Source organism: Carassius carassius, chromosome 46 (genome assembly GCF_963082965.1).
Source record: "Carassius carassius chromosome 46, fCarCar2.1, whole genome shotgun sequence".
Lineage (NCBI taxonomy): Eukaryota > Metazoa > Chordata > Actinopteri > Cypriniformes > Cyprinidae > Carassius > Carassius carassius.
In genome coordinates, this window is record NC_081800.1 from 9,370,969 (window position 1) to 9,393,774 (window position 22,806).

At 37.6% G+C, this 22,806-nt stretch overlaps 1 protein-coding gene across 5 annotated transcripts in view; it reads left to right on the forward strand.

The window, feature by feature from the left end:
- Positions 1-20,368, forward strand: part of LOC132129716 (plexin-B1-like) — a 79,368-nt gene extending 59,000 nt beyond the window's left edge. For 2 of the 5 annotated variants that reach the window (XM_059541402.1, XM_059541400.1), the window contains 28 exons: positions 578-1,252; positions 4,339-4,473; positions 5,220-5,342; positions 6,998-7,091; positions 7,165-7,331; positions 8,040-8,191; positions 8,333-8,438; positions 9,949-10,085; positions 10,403-10,582; positions 12,032-12,251; positions 12,359-12,601; positions 12,990-13,166; positions 13,251-13,399; positions 13,882-13,982; positions 14,072-14,289; positions 14,407-14,585; positions 14,748-14,814; positions 16,556-16,702; positions 16,928-17,093; positions 17,341-17,444; positions 17,529-17,613; positions 18,430-18,602; positions 18,694-18,854; positions 18,924-19,071; positions 19,152-19,216; positions 19,300-19,375; positions 19,659-19,733; positions 20,222-20,368. In XM_059541402.1, coding sequence (XP_059397385.1) covers positions 578-1,252; positions 4,339-4,473; positions 5,220-5,342; positions 6,998-7,091; positions 7,165-7,331; positions 8,040-8,191; positions 8,333-8,438; positions 9,949-10,085; positions 10,403-10,582; positions 12,032-12,251; positions 12,359-12,601; positions 12,990-13,166; positions 13,251-13,399; positions 13,882-13,982; positions 14,072-14,289; positions 14,407-14,585; positions 14,748-14,814; positions 16,556-16,702; positions 16,928-17,093; positions 17,341-17,444; positions 17,529-17,613; positions 18,430-18,602; positions 18,694-18,854; positions 18,924-19,071; positions 19,152-19,216; positions 19,300-19,375; positions 19,659-19,733; positions 20,222-20,326 — 4,428 coding nt within the window. In that variant the 3' untranslated portion in view covers positions 20,327-20,368. The remainder of the gene's footprint in view (positions 1-577; positions 1,253-4,338; positions 4,474-5,219; positions 5,343-6,997; positions 7,092-7,164; positions 7,332-8,039; positions 8,192-8,332; positions 8,439-9,948; positions 10,086-10,402; positions 10,583-12,031; positions 12,252-12,358; positions 12,602-12,989; positions 13,167-13,250; positions 13,400-13,881; positions 13,983-14,071; positions 14,290-14,406; positions 14,586-14,747; positions 14,815-16,555; positions 16,703-16,927; positions 17,094-17,340; positions 17,445-17,528; positions 17,614-18,429; positions 18,603-18,693; positions 18,855-18,923; positions 19,072-19,151; positions 19,217-19,299; positions 19,376-19,658; positions 19,734-20,221) is intronic. The other 3 variants (XM_059541403.1, XM_059541404.1, XM_059541405.1) reach the window with 3 other exon arrangements.
- The last annotated feature ends 2,438 nt before the right edge of the window (positions 20,369-22,806 follow it).

Sequence of the window (22,806 nt, forward strand, 5' to 3'; positions counted from 1 at the left end):
GAATTCATTAAATTAATGACAACAGATCATTAAAGACTTTTATGTAATAAAACATTTCTATTAAATAAATGCTGTTCTTTTGAACTTTGTATTCATCAAAGAATCTTGGAAAAAAGTATCAGTTTCCACATAAATATTAAGCACAACAATTGTTGACAAACAACATTAGAATTATAAGAAATGTTTCCAAATCAGCATATTATTTATTATGATTTCTAAAGGATCATGTGACACTGAAGACAGGAGTAATAATGCTGAAAATTCAGAGAAACATAAATATAAAATATATTCAAATAGAAAACAGTTACTTGAAATTGTTAAATATTTCTCAATAATAATTTTGTTGTATTTTTGAATTAAATCAATTGTCTTCAAAACTTCTTTCAAAAATAATAAAATTACCAAACCCAGATTTTTAAATGGTAGTACACATAACGCTTTCTTGTGTGTTTTATGATTTTTAATGTTTTATTCAGCCCCATTGTTTATTGATTTGAGTTGATATTAATTTATTTCAGTTGCCATTTATTTCATTTTTCCCCTCATTCTCTTTGTTTTGTCCTGTGTTTGTCTAAAGTTTTCGCCCTCCACGTCTGCTTCTCAAACAATAAAAGACTTTGACGCGTACACCACCTCCACACCCATGACATCAATCCTCTCCACCACTGAGGTGGCCATAACGATCAAAACCGCTGTCACGACTACCCCTCCAGTGACCCCACCCACTACTCCAGAGCCCACGGCCGCCCCCACCACAGCTCTGGAAACCACAACCTTACGCGACCAAACACCCACCACCCCCAACCACGCTACAACCTCCTCTACACACCCATCCAGTGCCACTACAGAGTCAACCGATACCATCTCAGAGGCCACCACCCTCTCACAAAATGCCTCTTGGGTGGAGGAGAGCATCCAGGTAGGTTTACTGTCAACACCGACCCTGCAATCATACGAAGAGCTGGTGGGACCTTCGTCGCGTGAAGAGGCCACTGAAGTGACGCTGCCTGCGTTGAGAGCTGGGGAAGTGGTGATGATGGGGCCGCTGAATGAAGCACTGCCCTCATCCACCTCTGAAGTGGTCACCCTCTCGCAGACCGAGATGGATATAGATGCTCTTATAGACACGGGCGTCGCTGTGTCGTCAGCCAGCGCCCCCTCTGGCGATGGCGAGGCAGGGCCTGATTCATCCGATTTCCCCCTCGCTCCAGACATGGATTACCAGTCCGACTCAGCTGACCTTTTCCTCCTGGTGAGTGTGGTTCCTCAGGCCAACTCTGCTTGCATGTAGCGCTGCAGATGCTGGAGGTCGAACGTACCTAAAGCGTAAATTACATGCGTGAATGATGGGATATATAATTAAATAGATGAAAGCAGTTCTGCTCTATTACTAATTTGACCATAATTATATATGAAAGTCATTTAATGTCACAACATTAAAGCAATGTTCTGGGTTCATGATGATGCACTGAAATTCATTTTGACTTGTTCATCAGTTTGTAAAAACAAGCACAAATCTGGGTTAAAGTAATGCTCTTGCAGTTTAAATGGATAGTTAGTTCTCTGAGTAAACGTCATCATTTACTCACTCTCATGTCATTGTAAACCTGTATGACTTAATATGGAAAAAACATTTTTCTGTTTCTTCTGTTTTTGTTCATACAATGAAAGTCAATACCCATTGGCTTTCATTTTAAATACAAAAACAGCTTGTAAAAGAAACACTTTTCAAAATAGAAAATATTCCAAAAAAAATTGAAGAATCATGGGTAATGTATTTCCTTTTTTAACCAGGTATTCTGCTGCTAAACACGATTAAAGAAATACAGGTCTCTGTATTTCTTCTCAATAAATTAGAGTGCAACACAGGTTCCTGTAGAAAAAATTTCAATTTCAATCTTTTTCTATAGGGTAATTTTTTACATAAACTTATCAACATAAAACTTTGAAGACAGACCTACTGTGAACAACATGTGGTATATGCTTTTACAGAAGCCATCAGCTATCATTATTTCAGCCTACAGGTGCATCTCAATAAATGAGAATGTCATGGAAAAGTTAATTTATTTCAGTAATTCAACTCAAATTGTGAAACTCGTGTATTAAACAAATTCAATGCACACAGACTGAAGTAGTTTAAGTCTTTGGTTCTTTTAATTGTGATGATTTTGGTTCACATTTAACAAAAACCCACCAATTCATTATCTCAACAAATTAGAATATGGTGACACGCCAATCAGCTAATCAACTCAAAACACCTGCAAAGGTTTCCTGAGCCTTCAAAACAGTCTCTCAGTTTGGTTCACCAGGCTACACAATCATGGGGACGAGTGCTGATCTGACAGTTGTCCACAAGACAATCATTGACACCCTTCACAAGGAGGGTAAGCCACAAACATTCATTGCCAAATAAGCTGTTCACAGAGTGCTGTATCCAAGCATGTTAACAGAGAGTTGATTGTAAGGAAAAAGTGTGGAGAAAAAAAAAAGGTGCACAACCAACTGAGAAAACCGCAGCCTTATGAGGATTGTCAAGCAAACTGGATTCAAGAATTTAAGTGAACTTCACAAGGAATGGACTGAGGCTGGGGTCAAGGCATCAAGAGCCACCGCACACAGACGTGTCAAGGAATTTGCTGAACCACAGACAACGTCAGAGGTGTCTTACCTGGGCTAAGGAGAAGAAGAACTGGACTGTTGCCCAGTGGTCCAAAGTCCTCTTTTCAGATGAGAGCAAGTTTTGTATTTCATTTGGAAACCAAGGTCCTAGAGTCTGGAAGAAGGGTGGAGAAGCTCATAGCCCAAGTTGCTTGAGGTCCAGTGTTAAGTTTCCACAGTCTGTGATGGTTTGGGGTGCAATGTCATCTGCTGGTGTTGGTCCATTGTGTTTCTTGAAAACCAAAGTCACTGCACCCGTTTACCAAGACACTTTGGAGCACTTCATGCTTCCTTCTGCTGACAAGCTTTTTGAAGATGCTGATTTCATTTTCCAGCAGGATTTGGCACCTGCACACACTGCCAAAAGACCCAAAAGTTGGTTAAATGACCATGGTGCCTGTGTGCTTGACTGGCCAGCAAACTCACCAGACCTGAACCCCAGAGAGAATCTGTGGGCTATTGTCAAGAGGAAAATGAGAAACAAGAGACCAAAAATACAGAGGAGCTGAAGGCCACTGTCAAATAAACTTGGGCTTCCAGACCACCTCAGCAGTGCCACAAACTGATCACCTCCATGCCACGCTGAATTGAGGCAGTAATTAAAGCAAAAGGAGCTTCTACCAAGTATTGAGTACATGTACAGTAAATGAACATACTTTACAGAAGGCCAACAATTCACTAAACATGTTTCTATTTTTTATCTTATGAAGTATTCTAATTGGTTGAGATCGTGAATTGGTGGGTTTTGTTAAATGTGAGCCAAAATCATCACAATTAAAAGTACCAAAGACTGAAACTACTTCAGTCTGTGTTCACTGAATTTATTTAATACATTATTTTCACAATGTGAGTTGAATTACTGAAATAAATGAACCTTTCCACAAAATTCTAATTTATTGAGATGTACCTGTATTTCTTTAATCGTGTTTACCAGCAGAATACCAGGTTAAAAAAGGAAATACATTACCCATGATTCTTCAAAAAAAAAATCTCCACCCATCTGGGAATTAAAGCAAGCATAGAGCACCTAAAGAGCTCTTTAGTGCCCATCCACTCCCATGAAGCACCACAAATCACGCAAATCACGTCTTGCTATGCTATCAAACTGGTAAATATTGTAATAATTGTAAAATATACTATTTCTGTGTACATGTATGAATTTACAGGCCCATAAATGTATCCATGCATCCATAATTTTTCACTGTGTCATTCACAATGCTTAATGGGAATGTAGTTATTTCCCTCTTTAAAGCTGATAAGTACATAGTACATAGCTTTTTTTGTTGTTGTTGTTGTTTTTCAAGTCAACGTTTGTAATGTTGTAATTCACCTCGTCACTGGTTGATGTGGTTCATGGATTATAACTCTTTAATAAATACTTTTTTTAAAACCCCATGAGAAAAATGTATAGAAAAAAGTACTTCCTGAACCAGCGCGGAGAGATACTGTTGCACTGTATTGAACCCAGAACATGCGTCCCCGACTTCCCGTGTGTCTTTTTGTGTCCATTTTGTTTTTCATTAAATCGCTGTCTAACACACTCACTTTTGTTGTGCTGCCATTCTGCTTATTATACGTGTTGCTGTAATGTAGCAGAAGCAGAGAGATATTCCCCATCTGCTCTTTTCAGAGCCGTGGTGTGTGTAATGAAGTGTGTTGTCCATCTGTGTGTGTGATCAGGAAGAGGAGAGTTTACTCGTGAGCAGAGGTCCTCACACCTGTCCCTGTGTGGAGGCCATCCAGGGCAGCTCCCTCCTTCCTGTCAATGTCGAGAGGAAGATCACTCTGCTGGGGCGCAACTTGCACCTCTATCAGGTAATCAACATCTTGAGGCTTGTTGGGGCTTGACTATGAGAATAATGACTGGTAATGCTCACATAGACAGCAAGGGGCTGTGGTTTTTTACAAGACATTTTGGGGAGAGTACATCTGAAAACAATCATCCCACATTAATTGACTGACGTGCAACATTATGGAGACTGCTCAGCAGTCTCGGTGAAGACAAGACTATTAATTGAGCTTGAGGGTTATAAAAACTGAAACTGAATAGTTCTGAATGTTTATGTGAAAAATTGTTCTTAGAAGTCTGGTAACTTCTGGCCCGCACACTAATATAAACCTGCATTAAGGATTGGGGTCAGTAAGATTTTTCAAAGTCTCTTCTGCTCACTGAGACTGCATTTATTTGATCGATAAATGCAGTAAAACAGTAATACTGTACAACAGTATACAGTAATACAATTTTACGAAATTACTCTTTTCTGTTTAAAAATGTCAAAGCTGCATTTTCCGCATCATTACTCCAGTCTTAAGAGTCACATTATCCTTCAGAAATCATTCTAATATGCTGATTTCTCAAGAAACAGTTTTATTATTATCAATGTTGGAAACAGTTTTGCTGTTTAATATTTTTGTGGAAACCGTGATGCAATTTTTTCACGGAACTTTGATGAATAGAACGTTTAAAAGAATTGCTATTATTGGGTATTATGTTGTCTGTTTTTTGATGAAGTGTTTAAAAATATGTATGCCGTGAACAGAATATATCTGTGTGTTTTAAGGACAAAGATCTTGATTATCAGTGTGTGTTGGTGATTGAGGGCCGATCGGTGGTGGTGGACGCTTTTGTGGAAGTGGACGACTCTCAGCCATCTTTGTTCTTCATTACCTGCCAGCTTCACCAGGTCTGCTAAAAAAAGAAATCTGTATTACAGTTTTTCTCAGTCGCTTTGGTCTATTTCTCGAATCATCCTTGAGATTTGCAAAACAGTAAGTGAAACAACTCGTACAAATAGAAAAACACCATGGATTACCTGCAAAGGCCAGTCTCTTGCTCAAAGTCCTTAGTTCATCTCTCAAAAATAAATATCTGTGTCAATGAACATGTCAGGGCCATCAGAATGACAAGTCCTTGTGTCATAGTCAAGTAATGTTGTCAATATGACAGTGTACTCTGGAGGGATGTTCTGATGTGAACTATGGAAACATTTTGGATGACAGTTACTGTATTGAACAGAATGCCATATGCTTATGTACGCCATATATCCATTTCAAAATTACACATTTACACATTACTGTATGTGGGATATTGATTGAAAGAGACTGGATAGAATTCCCAGTAACACTTTTACTAGTGGTCTGACTAAATAAAGAAATAAATAACCTTTACAATGTCATTGTGATATAGAAAAGGAAAAACAAATATGGGCACAAAGATGAAAATAAGTCAATTTTCAAAATGTGTGTTGTCCTCAGTCTGAACAGTATAATCTTTCCAACTGAAGATTCATGAGATGAACCTTTGAGCTGTTTCAGAGAAATGGTTTATCATTGGTTTATCATCTACATTCTCTTCATTAGTCAAGATTCACTTGCACAATTCATGCCAAATTGACAAAAAGTCTAATAATAATGTGTAAAAATAAAAATAAAAAGTGTGCTTGGCAGTTTATGACAACTAGATGAACAATATTTGCATTTAATGACTTATATGATGAACTAGATACAAGATGTTTTGAGGTGTAAGACTATTGAACAGAAAACTGTTTAATACATTTTGAGCGACATGACATTAGCAAATGATAATGTAGGAAACCACAGATAAATGTGCGTAATCAATTGCAAGAATGTACAAAAGCAATCGCAACTTGTTCAAAAGAATGAGAAGCTGGTTTTATGATGTGTATAAATACTAACTAGATGATGTGGAGGTTGTACAAGTAGTTTTGAGAATTTCATTTCTGATTTGAGAAATGCACCAAAATGACTGAGAAAAACTGTATTATGAAAATATTTTCCATGTAGATTTTTTTTACATGCGTTTTACCTGCTTTTTGAATTTGAGCACTTTTATTACGTTGTGTTTTAGAGTTAGTTTATGGAATGTAGAATTAACGGAAATGTCGGTTAGAATTACTTTATTTATTTATTTATTTATTTTTACAATGTATATTCAGATCGTTGACGACCTGTTATAGTTTTTAGGAATGATTTAAATTCTTTTTTTTTTTTCATTTTAAATTTAAAGGTTTAATTATGGTGTTCATGTTTTATGCTTATGTCATTTTTATTAAAACGTTTTTTATTTATTTTTATTTTTTAGTATATTAAATGAAAGTCTGAAATATTGCCTTGGCAACTAGCTGAAATAAGTTTACTTTTTCACTTTTTTTTCTTCATTATATTTCACCACAATCTAATTTAACAGTAATTATGTTGCTAGCACAATATATCTGCTAGCACAATGTGGCAGATATATAACATCCATTAAATATCTGAATGTGCCTGTTAAGCTTTGTTCTGCTGTTTAAAATGATTGTGATTGTATTTCGTTTCAAAGTACTCTTACTCGGCTGCCGTGGAGGAATACAGGAGCTTGATCTCAGTCAGGAGGAGGGACTCTTTCCAGGTGGATTACCCAGAGGACCTTCATGGTACGTCACCAGCTGTTTGCTGAGGTTATGAATGTGCTGTGCTCTGTTTGTGACGTGTGTTTTGTGTGTGCAGTCCGGCTGTATAACTGCTCCGTGGGCCGGTCCGACTGCAGTCGCTGTCACACGGCTGATCCGCAGTACGAGTGTGTGTGGTGTGAAGGGTCTCGCTCCAGCTGCGTCTACAGGAGCTCCTGCACCCAACACGTCCAGCACACCTGTCCTGCTCCTCACATACACACGGTGAGGCACACACCTGTTTACTTCTGCCTTTTGTGAGCCATACTCAGTATTGTTAAAGTTATAGTTCTGTGTTTTTGGCCTCCGTTTCACTCACAAGAAGATCTTCAGCTGTTTATTTTTTTATGTGAACTGTCCCTTTAAGAACTTGGAAAACAAGACAAAATATTATGTATTTTTCAGGGTTTTTTATTATGATGAGATCAATGGTGTAACACCACACAAAAAATAAAGGAAGAAAAGGGAAATAAAGTAAATACAAAGTGAGATTTGTTACATTTTTAAGGAGAGATTTCTATTTAAAAAAAATTAATAATAAGCAGCACAACTGTTTTAAACACTGATATTAATAAGAAATGTTTCTTGAGTAGTAAATCAGCATATTAGACTGATTTCTGAAGGATCGTGTGACACTGAAGACTGGAGTAATGATGCTGAAAATTCAGCTTTACATCACAGAAATAAACTACATTTTATAATATATTATTAACATATAAAACAGCTGTTTTAAATTGCAATAATATTTCACAATATTCCTGTTTTCCTGCAAATAAATTCAGCCTTGGTGAACAGCATAAGAGATTTATTTAAAGAATATTTTTTAGAAAACCTTTCCAACCCCAAACGTTTGAGCATTAGTGTAGTGTTTTCAATGCACATCTATGATTTTGTCAGCATTGAGTCCATTTCACATGTTCTGGTGTATTGCAGATTGAGCCTCTTTCTGGTCCAGTGGAGGGTGGCACAGTGCTCACAGTGTCCGGCTCTAATCTGGGTCAGAGAGCTGAAGACATCCAGCACTCGGTGACGGTAGCCGGAGTCCCCTGCACGGTCCTCCCCGACAGATACGAGGTGTCCTCCAGGTAATGTGATATGAGTGTGACAGAGGGCATGCTGGATATTACTGCCACTCGTTAATGACATTGTGTAAATCGCTTCAGGCAATTGAGCTCCACAGTGTGATGAAGAGTATTGACCCAGTGGTCTCTCTGTGTGTCTGTCAGTATTGTTTGTGAGACCACAGCGAGTGCAGGGGAGCAGAGCGGCCACGTCTCAGTTCAGGTTAAAGGCGGAGGAATCGGGCAGTCTGCCCAGCGCTTCAGTTACCAGGTAAACATTAATCCAACAGGCACGAAAGGGATAAAAATTGTTTAGCAAAAATGAATAACATGCAAAGAATTGATCCTGTATTTATTAAAGGCAGGGATGCATTTGAGCATTTTAAAACGTTTTACACTGCAGAATGACTTTTCCTAAACAGTGTTTTTTTCTTGTCACACTTTTTCGTTTTTTTATTCATTTATTTGTTTATGACAAAATTGTGAAAGGTATATTTGGAGTATATATTTTAATTATTATTTTTATTAAAAAAGCATTATATATATATATATATATATATATATATATATATATATATAGTGGGATTAATGCTTCAAACAAGATAAAAACTTTTTAAATATGGTAAAAAATAAAGTTAAACTAAAATAGTTATGAATATTCATTAATCCCATTACTTGTTTTAAAAATGGTTTTTACATATGTTTACTGGAAAATAAGACAAATATTTAATAGGATGAGGCAATATAGTGAGATTTATGCTTCAAACAAGAAAAAAAAAATTGTGGAGTGAATTTCTCGAGTAAGTCTCGAGTCTCACTCAATTTAATAAAGTAAATCTATCTTATTTTAAGGATTTTTAGATCGTTTTCCTGGCAAACAAAAATTTATTATTCAGGGCTTTAACAGGATGAGGTCATTGTGTAACAGCACACTAGAGTTGTGACGTTCGCGAACGAACCGATTCTTTTGAACGGCTCATAAACATGAACGATGGGAGCCGAGTCGCGGCTGGAGGGGAGCCGTTCTTTCTGTCGTTCTTTTATCCTATGCGTGTTTCACACAGATGCACACAAATAAGCTCCTCCGCGAGACAGAACAGTTATGGGGGAGGGGCGCACCCAGCGCAGGCCAACCCTTTATAGCGTGATGATATTAGTTATTAGTTGTGCATGTTCATTGCAGCCCACTTTGTTATTGTTCATTGACTTGAAGGGGCTGATGTCCTATTTGCAAAGTTTACAGTAGTAATAGTATGTAGTATAGACATTTCCATTTTATTTATTCTAATTTTATCTACTTTAAATACTGTCACTGTCTAAGCAGAGGGATTTGTGCAACCCTATGGAATATAGTCCACACATGACAAACGAGGTAATAATCAATATTTCAGAATAATTCAAACTCAGATATTGGTGTGTGATATCTGAGTTTTAATTATTTGACTACAAATCTCACCTCATCATTCCTCCCAGTGATTATTTCCAGGATAAACTGAGATGCCTCCAAGCTGGCTTCTTAAAACTGACTAAATATTTAAAAAGAGCCAAAAGAGCCGTTCTTTTGAACGGCTCTTTGAAAGGAACGGATCGCGAAGATCCGGATCCCGTCAAAGAGCCATAAATCCCAACACTACAGCACACATGTATAAGGCAGTGTGTGTGTGTGTGTGTGTGTGTGTGTGTGTGTGTGTGTGTGTGTGTGTGTGTGTGTGTGTGCGTGTGCGTGTGTGTGTGCGTGTGTGTGTGTGCGCGTGTGCGTGTTCTGTTTTCCTAAACTCAAGGACCCAGTGTTATTGGCAGTGTCTCCACTGAAAGGCCCAATGTCGGGCGGCACGTCACTCACCATCACGGGACAGAACCTTCTGACGGGCCGTCCCAATGAGATCAGCATCCTGATTGGTGGAGTCCCATGTTACATGTAAGTGACTGTGTAGAGCAGCATCCAGTCAGACAGAAGTAATCTCTGCATTTTATTAGATTAGATTAGTTTAGATTCAACTTTGTCATTACACATGTAAGGTACATGTAACGTGATTATTTCAGCTGATTGTGTTATAAATAATGAATCTTCCTTCTGTTAACGCTGGAAGTCTTGGAAGATCTAAAACAGTGAGCTGTGTTCTAAATACATCAATTCATGAATAGAATATACTCCATGAATTACTCAGGATTTATTGTCATTTATGTCTATTCCCATTTGACAAGGCAGAGTTTTAGTAGTCTATGTCTCAACAGTTCTCCCAAGCAGTACAACAGTGAGCGTGTTGAGTGTGTGACTGGAGGGAGGAACAGAACCGGAGAGAGCGGCGTCACGCTGCGCTTCGGTCGAGCTGAGCGCCATCTACAGGACGTCCTCTATAAGTACACCCCAGACCCCAACGTGACCCATGCTGCTCCCTCCAGAAGCTTCATCAGGTGAGAAACATCACATCGACTTAAGCATAGTTTTATTTTATTTATTTTGTACTTTTTTTACAGAATTACACTAAGTATTAAGACTTGTATTTTAATGTTTATTTAATTTTTTTGAAAATTTTATATTTTGCCAATGGAGTGAGAACAATGTGTGCTGGTTTAAAATTAAAATGTATTTAATTTTTATGTTTATTTTATTTGCGAAACTGCTTGTCTTGTGTCGTGGAAATACTGTAGCCTATATAATTGTACTTGTTTTTTTTTTAAACATTGTACCAATGGAGTGAAAATCCATAAAGTTGTATTATTTTAAGGATTTTTGTTTATTTTATTTTATATTACAAAACTGCAAAATACCAAGACTTGTTATATATATAGAGATTATGTTAATGTTTATTTTTCATAAGCTAATTAAAGAAGGACATTTAGTGAGATGTATGCTTCAAATAATCAAAAACATTTTGCCAATCTATTGTTTGTTGTTGTTGTTGTTGTTGTTGATGATTTTTTTAACAAGTCTTATTCAATTAAGTAATTAAGTAAATTAATCATGTTTTATTTTTATTTATTTTTTTAAACTTAAGAAAATAATACTTAGGACTAATTAAGGAATCTTTACCGTAAATGTGAGCAATCTTATATATGTCAGTGTATTTATGTCATATTCAGAAATTGTTTTTGTATGAGTATGTTAACATATGCAATCCTTTTTATTTTAAAAGTTCAAGAAGAAAAAGATGCGTATGACTTCTTATATTTAAAACTCTTTATTGTGATTTACAGAAGTGTTGGTAATATCATTTATGTTATATATTTGACACATGCACAGTTGCACTAGCCTGGTTAAAACCAGACCCTTTTCAGTTGAAACACAGTTAGGGTCTGGCAAAGCCTATTAGACGTCTCGTTTCTAAAGGGGCGTCACCGACGGACCTCGTTCAAATGCCTCTGGGCGCAATTGGATAGACCTAAAACCAGTCAGAGCGATGAAGGAGATGACGTATGCAGACTTGAAGGGTTCAAGTGTTGTTCTTTGCTCGGGTTTTAACGCAAAGTTTAAATCACTTAAAACAGACGCGATAGCAGTTTCGAACGAATGTTCCTCTGCAGCATCCATCTTTGTAATGTACAAAATCTGCTTTACCGTCGCTGCGCTGTCGTCATCGTGTAAACCCCTCCTCAACGTTTCTGATTGGTGCCGCGATTTCGGCGGCACAGAAACGAGCTAGATAGTCCTCTTTGCCAGACTATTCTGTAGAGAGAATTGAAATTCGCCGGAAGTAGTCTGGGTTTTCCCAGGCTACAGTTGCACCAATTAGCAAATGAATGCTTTGCAATGTTTTTTTTTTTGTTTTGTTTTTTCATGATCTGTGATTTGGAAATAAAAAAATGAGTTATTAGTCCAGCATATATAATAACCATCTCATGGATCATGTGTGTTTGTCTAAGCGGGGGTCGTATCATTCGAGTGTCAGGCCAGCATCTGGATGTGGTACAGGAGCCTCGTATCCACGTGACCCTGACCCCTCTGGAGCCACACTTACAGAAGAGGAAGAGGAAGAGGAGCAGCGTGGATCCCAGTCTCCTCAGAAGAGCTCGGCGGATCGTCCCAGAGCCCAACTGTCCTGAAGATAGTCTCTGTGTCGTCAAACAGGTAGAGTTCACACAAGTGAGTCTGTGCTTGTGCCTTCTCACAATCAAACTGTTCAATATTCACATGTCAGTTATTATAGCGCAGTCTTTAACCTGGTTTCCTCGTGTCCTGTTGGTGATCAGGTGGAGGAGCGGTGCACAGTGAACAGCTCGACTCTGATCCTGTGTCCCACTCCGGAGGTGGGCTCCGAGGCCCTGCGTGCTGCTGTCAGCGTACGCTTCCTCCTGGATAACCTGCACTTTGAGTTTGAGGCGGTCAGCGGCAGCCCCTTCAGTTATGAGCCCAATCCTGTTCTTCACAGCCTCAATCAACACGAGCCCAGCAAACCCTTCAGATACAAACCTGGCAGCATCATCTCTGTGGAGGTCAGGCCCCTCTCACCCGTGTGTGAATGCACTGAAGATTTTTATATTTTTTTTATTTAAAAAAAACAAACATATGCTAACTCTATAATTCAAAGCCCCAAAACTAATAATAGTTAATATAATATAATACATATAATGTAATATAACTTTGTATTATATAAAATTATATTATATTAATAATACCATCCTAGATTTCTTTTTAGGATGTTTAGAATTGTTTTATGTAATAAAAATAAATTATGCAATTAAAAAGATTGTATTGTGCTATGAAAACATACTGTAAATCTAGATTGGGATCTCTTCTGATCTGTGTGTTAATACACAATAGATTTTTTTTGTTATTTCCACACTTGAATGTCCCATGAACTTGTCTGAATTTGGGTTCTAGGGGGAGAATCTGGACCTGGCCATGTCTAAAGAGGAAGTGGTTGCTCTGATCGGTGATGGAGAGTGTGCTGTGAAGACTTTAACCAGAACCCATCTGTACTGTGAGCCTCCATCACTGCAGCCGTCAGTGACAGCACTGAAGAAACGAGAGGCGGCCGACACGCTCCCAGACTTCACTGTACGACAACTTATATCTGAACTCTGATTCATTCTGTGCTGTGTCCCATGATACAAAATGGAAATCTCGTGTGTGTTTGTATAGGTGAGGATGGGGAATCTGAACTTTTCTCTGGGACGGGTGCAGTATGATTCTCAGGGCCCCGCTGCGTTCCCTCTGGAGGCCCAGGTGGGGGTCGGGGTGGGAGCCTCCATCGTGGCTCTTATTGTGCTGGTTATCGTGCTCATATACAGGTATTCCCACACAGATTAACCAGTTTATTACTGATTACTGATATGCACTGGGATCAAAAAGTCTGAGAAAGCTAGTGAAAGTAGCACATTTTGTGATTATATTACATTATATTATATTATACTATATTATAACCTACTTATAATACCTAGATTTATTTCTTCACAATAAAGTTTTGATATAATTAATTATAATTAATACATTATTTAAATTAGTAATTGATTAAATAATATAATAATAATAATAATAATAATAAAATGTATTAATTATTCTTCACAAGTTCATATAATTTTAGGAAGCATACATCTAACAAATATGTACGATTTAAAGTATTTTCTCAGACTTTGGACCCCACTGTACAGTACATATGTTTGTGCTGCTATGCTTTTCTTCTCAAAACTTACAATAAATCAGATGACTAGGATGTACAGTTGAGAATAAACAGACATTACCAGACTCAGCACTGTGTGTGTGTGTTTAACAGGAGGAAAAGCAAGCAAGCACTGAGAGACTATAAGAAAGTCCAGATCCAACTGGAGAACTTGGAGACGAGTGTCCGAGACCGCTGTAAAAAGGAGTTCACAGGTCAGACGCTCCCACATCAAGATCAGCCAGACTCTGCCGACATGCTTGAAATGCCTTTATAATAAACCGTGTGTGTGTGTTATGTGCAGATCTGATGACTGAGATGATGGATGTGTCCAGTGATCTCATGGGCTCTGGGATTCCAGTCCTGGATTATCGTAAATACTCCGAGAGGATTTTCTTCCCCGGTCACCGTGATTCTCCTCTGAGACGGGACCTTGACGTTCCTGTCTGTCGCCGGGCCACAGTGGAGCAAGGCCTGGTTCAGCTCTCGAACCTGCTAAACAGCAAACTCTTCCTCACCAAGGTGGGCTTTCCTTAAACCTGTGAGGAAGAATTATTCAAACTGGATTATATAGACCATTAAGGCTTTAAAGTTGGTAGTGTCTTCTTCATCTCATATCCCTCATATCCTTCCCTGCAGTTCATCCACACGCTGGAAGCCCAGAGGACCTTCTCTCCACGGGACAGGGCATATGTGGCCTCCCTCCTCACGGTGGCACTTCACGGCAAGCTGGAGTATTTCACCGACATCCTAAAGACTCTGCTCAGTCACCTGATGGAGCAGTACACCACTAAAAACCCCAAACTCATGCTGCGCAGGTCAGTAGTGACCAGTCTCTCACATCTGAACTGATATCATTGAATCCGTGTCACTGTACACTGAAATCAAAGAATACATGCATAAATGACCAGGAGGTGGATCCTTTCGACTGATAATTGTATCATTGTTGAGTCTCAGTGGAAATCTCTCGTCTGTTGCAGGACCGAGTCTGTGGTGGAGAAGCTGCTGACTAACTGGATGTCCATATGTCTTTACAGCTTCCTCAGGGTGAGTGATGCTTGTGTTCGGCTCACAGTGAACTGGATGAGAAAGAAGATAAAATAGAGGAAGACATGCCAGTAATTGTGTTTAAATATGTAACTAAATCATGAAAAAGTCACTTGGATAGCAGATTAACCCTATAAAGCCTGTTGTATCATAGCTGATGCACACATTTCTAAGGGTTCTTAATGATCAGCATTATAAAAACTTTACTGTCTAAAGAAAGAACAAGTAATATACTTGTAAAAATGTCCCCTACACGATCCTAATCTTTACTGATTATACAGTAAATGTAAGAATAACTTTATTATTGTTAGTAGTATTGCAAGATGTACACTTACTGGACTGAATCAACATAGGTTTACTTGATTATCTATACAGGGTTTTTTTAAATGTGAGTGTCAAATATGATACATGAGGCTTGTGAGGTACATTAATCATCATTGTATTGCATTAAAAAACAGAGCTTTGTGCAAAAAAACTAAGCATTTAAATATCATCTTAATAAGACATATTATTATGAGATATGGAGTGACAATTGATGTATATATGCTTTTTAATTAAGTAGTCTGCTAAACCGTAATAAAGATTTAATTTTGAATTATATCCCTTTACCGTATAAATATTTCTGCACCAACTGCACCTTGCCTATTTTTGTTCAGTTTGGTCACGAAAAAAACATGTGCAAACTTTCTTTTTTTGCATATATTTTGTCTGAAGGTTCAGTAAATGGTTCCATTTAAAAATATATTGATTTTTCTGACTATTATTTCATATATCAGGTTTAAGCCAGCATAAGCATAACTCAAATTAATATTTCAATTTACATTTTCATTTAGCAGTTGCTTTTATCCAAAGCGACTTAAAAATGAGGACAATGGAAGCAATCAAAATCAACAAGAGAGCAATGATAGCAAGTGCTATAACAAGTCTCAGTCATAACACAGTACACATAGCACATATATAGCATATATAATAAAAAGAAAAAACAATAGAACAATCTTTTTTTTAAAGAAAACAAGCAGTTAGTAAATGAAAAGAGTGCAGGTCTAAAAGGGGGAAGAATTCACAAGCTTCTAGAAGACACATAAGTCTGAAGTAATGAATTTAGGTAAAGGGGTGCAGAGCCAGTGCTGGTTTTGAAGGCACACATTAATGTCTTGAATTACATGCGAGCAGCTATTGTTAACCAGTGCAAACTGATAAACACAGGGATTTGACATCCATGTGTTTATTTATTGGATTTATTTATATATATATATATTTTTTTTTGTATTATATATTATACATTTTTATATTATTTATTTATATATGAACCTGGACCACAAAACCAGTCATAAGGGTCTACATAATTTCGAAATTGAGTTTTATACGTCGTCTGCAAGCTGAATAAATAAGCTTTCCATTGATGTATGGTTTGTTAGGATATTTGGCCGAGATACAACTATTAAAAAATCTGGAATCTGAGGGAAATTTGAGAAAATCGCCTTAAAGTTGTCCAAATGAATTCTTAACAATGCATATAACTAATCAGAAATTAAGTTTTAATATATTTACGGTAGGAAATTTACAAAATAACTTTATGGAACATGATCTTTACTTAATATCCTTATGATTTTGGCATAAAAGAAACATCAATAATTTTGACCCATACAATTTATTTTTGGCTATTGCTACAAATATACCCCAGTGATTTAAGACTGGTTTTGTGCTCCAGGGTCATATATATCCATGTATTTATGTATAGGATACAGCAGGTGAGGCGTTCTACATGCTGTTCAGAGCCATAAAGCACCAGGTAGATAAAGGTCCAGTGGATGCTGTCACAGGCAAAGCCAAATACACACTCAACGACAACCGACTGCTGCGGGAGGACGTGGAGTACCGCACACTGGTGAGACACACACACACTCTACACTGATGCAGAAATAAACATTAAACTAAGTGTTGTGCATAATTCAAGGTTGATATTTTACCGTTTCTTTGTTTGTTTTTAATCTGACAACTCTTTCACACATGACATATAACTTTGCAGAGTCCTGAAAAAAATATAGAAAGTTTTTCATGAGCAGTAAAATGAAACAACTGCTTTTCAACCTCTGTCCATGTTGCCCCATAGACTCTGAATGTCCTGGTGAGCAGCGGAGGTGCGGGCGAGTCTCAGACGGTCCCCACTAAAGTGCTGGATTGTGACACCATCACACAGGTGAAGGAGAAGATCGTGGAGCAGACATGGAAGGGCACGTCATACTCCCAGAGACCCTCCGCAGACGCTGTGCATCTGGGTAAGATTAAAAACGAGCCCATAATTTAAATAAATGTATATTTATATGTATATTTATTACTTAAAATACATAGAGATTAAATAATAATTAATCCCGGGGAATCGAACCCCCTACCTTGCGTAATAGCGCTTGATAGCACAATGCTCTACCACTTGAGCTACAGGAACTTTAAAAAGATATGTAAATAATTCAGTCTAATTGAATATTGAGTGATAAATGTAAGTTGTTGTAATCGTGTGTTTTATAGAGTGGAGGGCTGGAGTGGCTGGTCATCTGATCTTGTCGGATCAGGACTTGACATCAGTGGTTCAGGGGACCTGGAAGCGCCTCAACACCTTACAACACTACAAGGTCTCTCAAGACTTCATTTTGTGGAGTGAAACTTCACATGCTTGAGTCACTGTTGATTTGTAAGTGTTACCTATATCTCTGCAGGTCCCAGATGGAGCCACAGTAACACTGGTGTCACGACGGTCCAAGCAGATCCACCATGACAGCCATGACTACGTCCCAGGAGAGAGTGCGTTTGCTCCTTTCTCAGCTTGACATATGGGTTTCGGATTTGGGTTTTTTCGTGAGAACTAAACACATAAAAATTTACCAAATCGGTGCAGAATTCAGTTGATATGCAGGGTTGAACTATCTCATTCCTTAGTTTTAAAATATTAGTTTTACTAAGAATATATTTTTTATTATTATTGAAGTGTGAAATAATTATTTGTTATGAATAGTATGTTTTTATTTTCCAAATAAAAACAGAAATAAAAACCAAATTAATTACATGTCATTTTTGTATATTTAATTCACTGTTTTTCAATAGTAGATATTGTTTATTGAATATATGCTACCATTCAAAGGTTTGGGGTCAGTAAAAAGTAATTAATGCTTGTATTTAGCAAGGATGCATTCAATTGATCAAAAGTGACAGTAAAGACATCTATAATGTTACAAAAATTGAACTTTCTGCTTATCAAAGAAACCTTGAAAAAAAGTATTAAGCAGCACAACAGTTTTCAAGATTGATAATAATAAGAAATGTTTCTTAAGCAGTCAATCAGTATATTAGACTGATTTCTGAAGGATCATGTGACACTGAAGACTGTGTAATGATGCTGTAAATTCAGCTTTGCATCACGGGAATAAATTACATTTTAAGATATATTACAACAGAATTAAAAATTCTAAATTCAAATAAATGCAACCTTGGTGAGCATGAGAAGCATCTTTCAAAACTAAAATATATTGAACAGTAGCGTATAATCCATATTAATGAAAAGAAAACATTTGATCAAACCACTATAAGAGATTTTCTCCTATTCTTTCGTTCCTCTCTCAGAGACCCCAATGTTGGAGGATGGAGATGAAGGAGGAGTGAAGCAGTGGCACCTGGTGAAGGCCGGTGAGGAGGCGGAGCTACCCAAACACAGACGGGGCAGTCTGAGAGACAAAGAGCGTGAGAGAGCCAAGGCCATCCCAGAGATCTACCTCACACGCCTGCTGTCTGTGAAGGTACCACACACACACACACACACACACACACTCCCCTCTCACACTTCTCTCTAGACAGGGCCAGATGGGTCACCTGTACTGTCTGTTTAAGGGCACCCTGCAGAAGTTTGTAGACGATCTTTTCACCGTGATCCTGAGCACCAGTCAGCCGGTTCCTCTGGCTGTCAAATATTTCTTCGATCTGTTGGACGACCAGGCTGCCCAGCACAACATCACAGACCCAGAGACGATCCACATATGGAAAACAAACAGGTCGGTAAAGAATGAGGCAAGTATCACGAGTAATTTGGTCACAGCTTATATTTGGTCATTGCTTTGCAGCTTGCCGCTGAGATTCTGGATTAATATCTTGAAGAACCCTCAGTTCATCTTCGATGTGCAGGCCTCTGACAATGTAGACGCAGTGCTGTCAGTCATTGCTCAGACCTTCATGGACTCCTGCACCATCGCCGACCACAAACTGGGCAGGGTAAGCCAATCAGACTGGATTGTGGGAAGAATCCAGATAGAGAGATCAGCTGCTAATGACTTTCTGTGTTGTACATACAGGATTCCCCTATCAACAAGCTCCTGTACGCTCGGGACATCCCACGCTACAAACAAATGGTGGAGAAGTGAGTTCAGTCAGCTCATATAAATGCAGTTAATGTGGAATGAGATGTACTCACCTTACTTTGTTGATTGTATTTCATCTCAGATATTATTCAGATATAAGACAGACCATCCCTGTCAGTGACCAAGAGATGAACTCTTCTCTAGCTGAACTCTCTAGGGTGAGTTATGGGACATTCACCTACACTGTGATGCTCAGGTTACCATATTTACACATTTGATGATGACGAACCGCCTGCAGTAGGTGCAAATGACCCACAAATAAAGGGCCCTCACCTGATCCATTAGATGTGGTCGTTTTGACTGGCCTTCAAAGATGACTCTTGTTAGAAAGCTCTTTGTACAAAGCAAACCGCAAAGAGACAACAAATATGTTAAATGCATTTTTGAATAATAATGAATTCATTATAATAATATTTATCTTCTGTTTTGCTTCCATTGCAGAACTACTCTAATGAAGTTAATCATCTAGTGGCATTGCATGAGTTGTACAAGTATATCAACAAATACTATGATCAGGTGAGAACTTCAGTAGATTCTATATATTTCTCTCTCTCCGTCTCTCGAAGTTTTTTATCAAACAGCAAGTGTATGTTTCAAATTGTTCGATTATTTAAATGAAATTTTGTTTGAACTCAAAGGAGCTCTTCTTTTGTCTGTTTTGGGTGCTTTGCCCTTCAGATGAGTTATTGATATTTGCATTCTCTGGTGTGAATAGTGATGAAGTCTTGACAGCACGTTCTTTAGCTCGTGTGTTTTATAGCAACCTAGTAACAATAACAATGATGCACAGTATTAACAGTGACAAAAATAGACTTTTGTTGTTACAAGAGTTAATGTTGTAAACATCAAGCAGAAAACAATATTTGCCTGTAGACATATGTCTTATTTTTCTAGATTTTTTGAGAATAAAATATTTATTGAGCTATGAACATACAGCACTTTCAGTCAGTTAAAAACCCGACCTTTTCTTATAAAACCTTGTTTGGTGTCTTTTTTGCTATCAGATCATCACAGCTTTAGAGGAGGACTCCACTGCTCAAAAGATGCAGCTGGGGTACAGACTCCAACAGATCGCTGCAGCTGTGGAGAATAAAGTCACTGACCTTTGACCTGTAACCTCGGACAGACGCTTGGAAAGACTGTAAAAGAGTGAACTCTTACTTCCTGAAGACTCCAGAGCACAGAGGATATCTGAGACGGATGATTACCATTAAAGACAGCATTCACAGATTCGAGAAGCGTGAACCTCTCATAGATGTCACATGTACTGTCTGTAGAGCTGCTCTCTGTTTCATCTGCACAGCCGTCACTCACCAACACATTTCTGAGAAGAGTCCTTTATCTGATGCGCTAGTCCTACAGGGTTTCCTGCATTGAGACGTGCGGCCCCCGAGCACAGAATGATGAAAACACCACATCTTCTGTATTTAAAAAAGAAGTCTTACAAAGGCTGTTTATAAACCGTTTATCCATGCATTCAGTGTGATGCGCTCTATGTTGCAGCCTTTGACCTACTAATAAAGAACAAAGGATGGCTTCTAAGGACAACTGAAATGTCTTGCTCAACTCTCCCATTGACCTTTTGTTAACATTTCTCTTGAAAACTGTTTTTATCCAGATTTTTTTTGTTTTGTTTTAAATGAAAAACACTGGTTTAAGGGACCTCACCCCATTTGAGATGTTTTCATGTGGCACAGGCTACAGTATTATATACATTAACATGCATGATTACTCACCGTGAATTTTTGGTTGGCACATGCATGTGGCATGTGCATTTTATTGTGGATTCTGATTGTGTAAATGGCAGGTTAACCCGATTAACACACTTGGTTTAGGTGAATAGGTTTCATGTAACGTTCACAATGCTCAGTTGTGCATTTGTTCTAGTCATTAAGGTTTGGGTTTTTTTCAGTGTTAAAGTGTGCTTTTCAATGTATTTGGTTGGCTTTCAGTAAAAGAAAAAAACGTTTCCGCGGCTGTCACCACGAGTGCACACTTGGCTATAATAGTTATGCCTGAAGTATTTAATTTATGCTGTTTTGTTTTTGTTTTATATATATATATTATTTGTGCGATCATGACCATCCTTTCAAACGTTTATATATATCTTTTTTTTTCTGATCAGATCATGGCTACCATACATTTTGATTTTTCTATTTTTTAAGTTTTCTGAACACCGAATGCACATTTTATTGTGAGCTGTTGTGCTGTGTGCATCGCTCACACGTTTAACGTTCTTATTGGTTTTTATGTATTTATTTATTTATTTTGTGTTTGATTAATGTACAGACCAAATTTGGTGATTATAATCCACCCCTCCCAAATTTAAAATGAACTTCTTTTTTTCTTTCAGCTTGTAATCTACAGTGGACTGACTGCAGTTGTCAGTGTTTGTTCAGATCTCTTCATGCAGATAAACTGGTCTTATGTTTGCTGTAGTTCACTATTGTGCTCACTGTTTTGTACGTATGTGTGGCTATGATTATTTTGTAAGTCTTGCACAGGATGTGCTGGCCGATTTGAAGCGACTGTAAATTGTTTCTACCATCAGTTGTTCTTTTACCTGTGCACTTCTATTGTAAATAAAATGTTGCTATAAATCTAAATGTTTCACAATTTGTTGGACATTCAGCTTTACTTTAACAAACTGTTCAGAAAGTTGCATTGTAAGACAGATTGATTGCATCTTCGTATTAAAGGAACAGTTTATGCAAAATGAACATTCTGTAATTGTTTAGTGAAATACGTCTTTAGTGTCTTAATTACAACTCATTCACTTTTCAAGGCCTATACTGAATCCTTCTCATTTCTAACGAACTCTTCATTCATGATTATGTGATTAACGTCTCAGCTGCTTGCTCATCCAGATAATTGCTTTTGATTTGTGTTACAGTCAGACACTTTGGCAGCTGGCAGTGTGAGAATAGCTGATCTATTTATGACCCATGATGCAGTTTTCAGACATGTCCCACAAGTACAAAGCCCAGGGGAGAATGCTAAAAGAAGGAAGAGAATTACCATTAAGCTTTCTGAGATACAGATTTGATTCACTATTATCAGTGTTTATTTGTGATCAGACTGAAATCTCACAGTGGCTTCCATAAAATGATTCTACATTTAATAAGTTTATGTGGACTGTATTTCAAACAAACATGAAACGGTATTCACAACTGATTTTACTTCCATAATGCAGTGCATTTCCAAATCAAACAAGTAATTCACTTCAGAAAATAGTGGGACCTGAATGGCAGTAAATACCACAATGGAGACCTGAGTATGAGTTTGCTAAATCATAGCTCTATTTTATTTTTATTTTATTTACCATTTACCATAATGTAAAATTTTTGTGTTTTGTTTCCGTTTTTATTGTTTTGTTTTGCTATCCGTCATTCTTCTACATTTGTTTATATACATTATTGTTTTGTATTATTTTATTTTGTTCACTTTTGCCATTTACGTACAATCTCTCATTCCTCTACATCTCTAAATTCATTAAAAAAAATGTAAATGTAAAAAAATATATATATTTTTCTTTTGGTTCGTTTTATTTTGTTAACAGCTATTATTTGCATTTTGTGATATTTGCTAT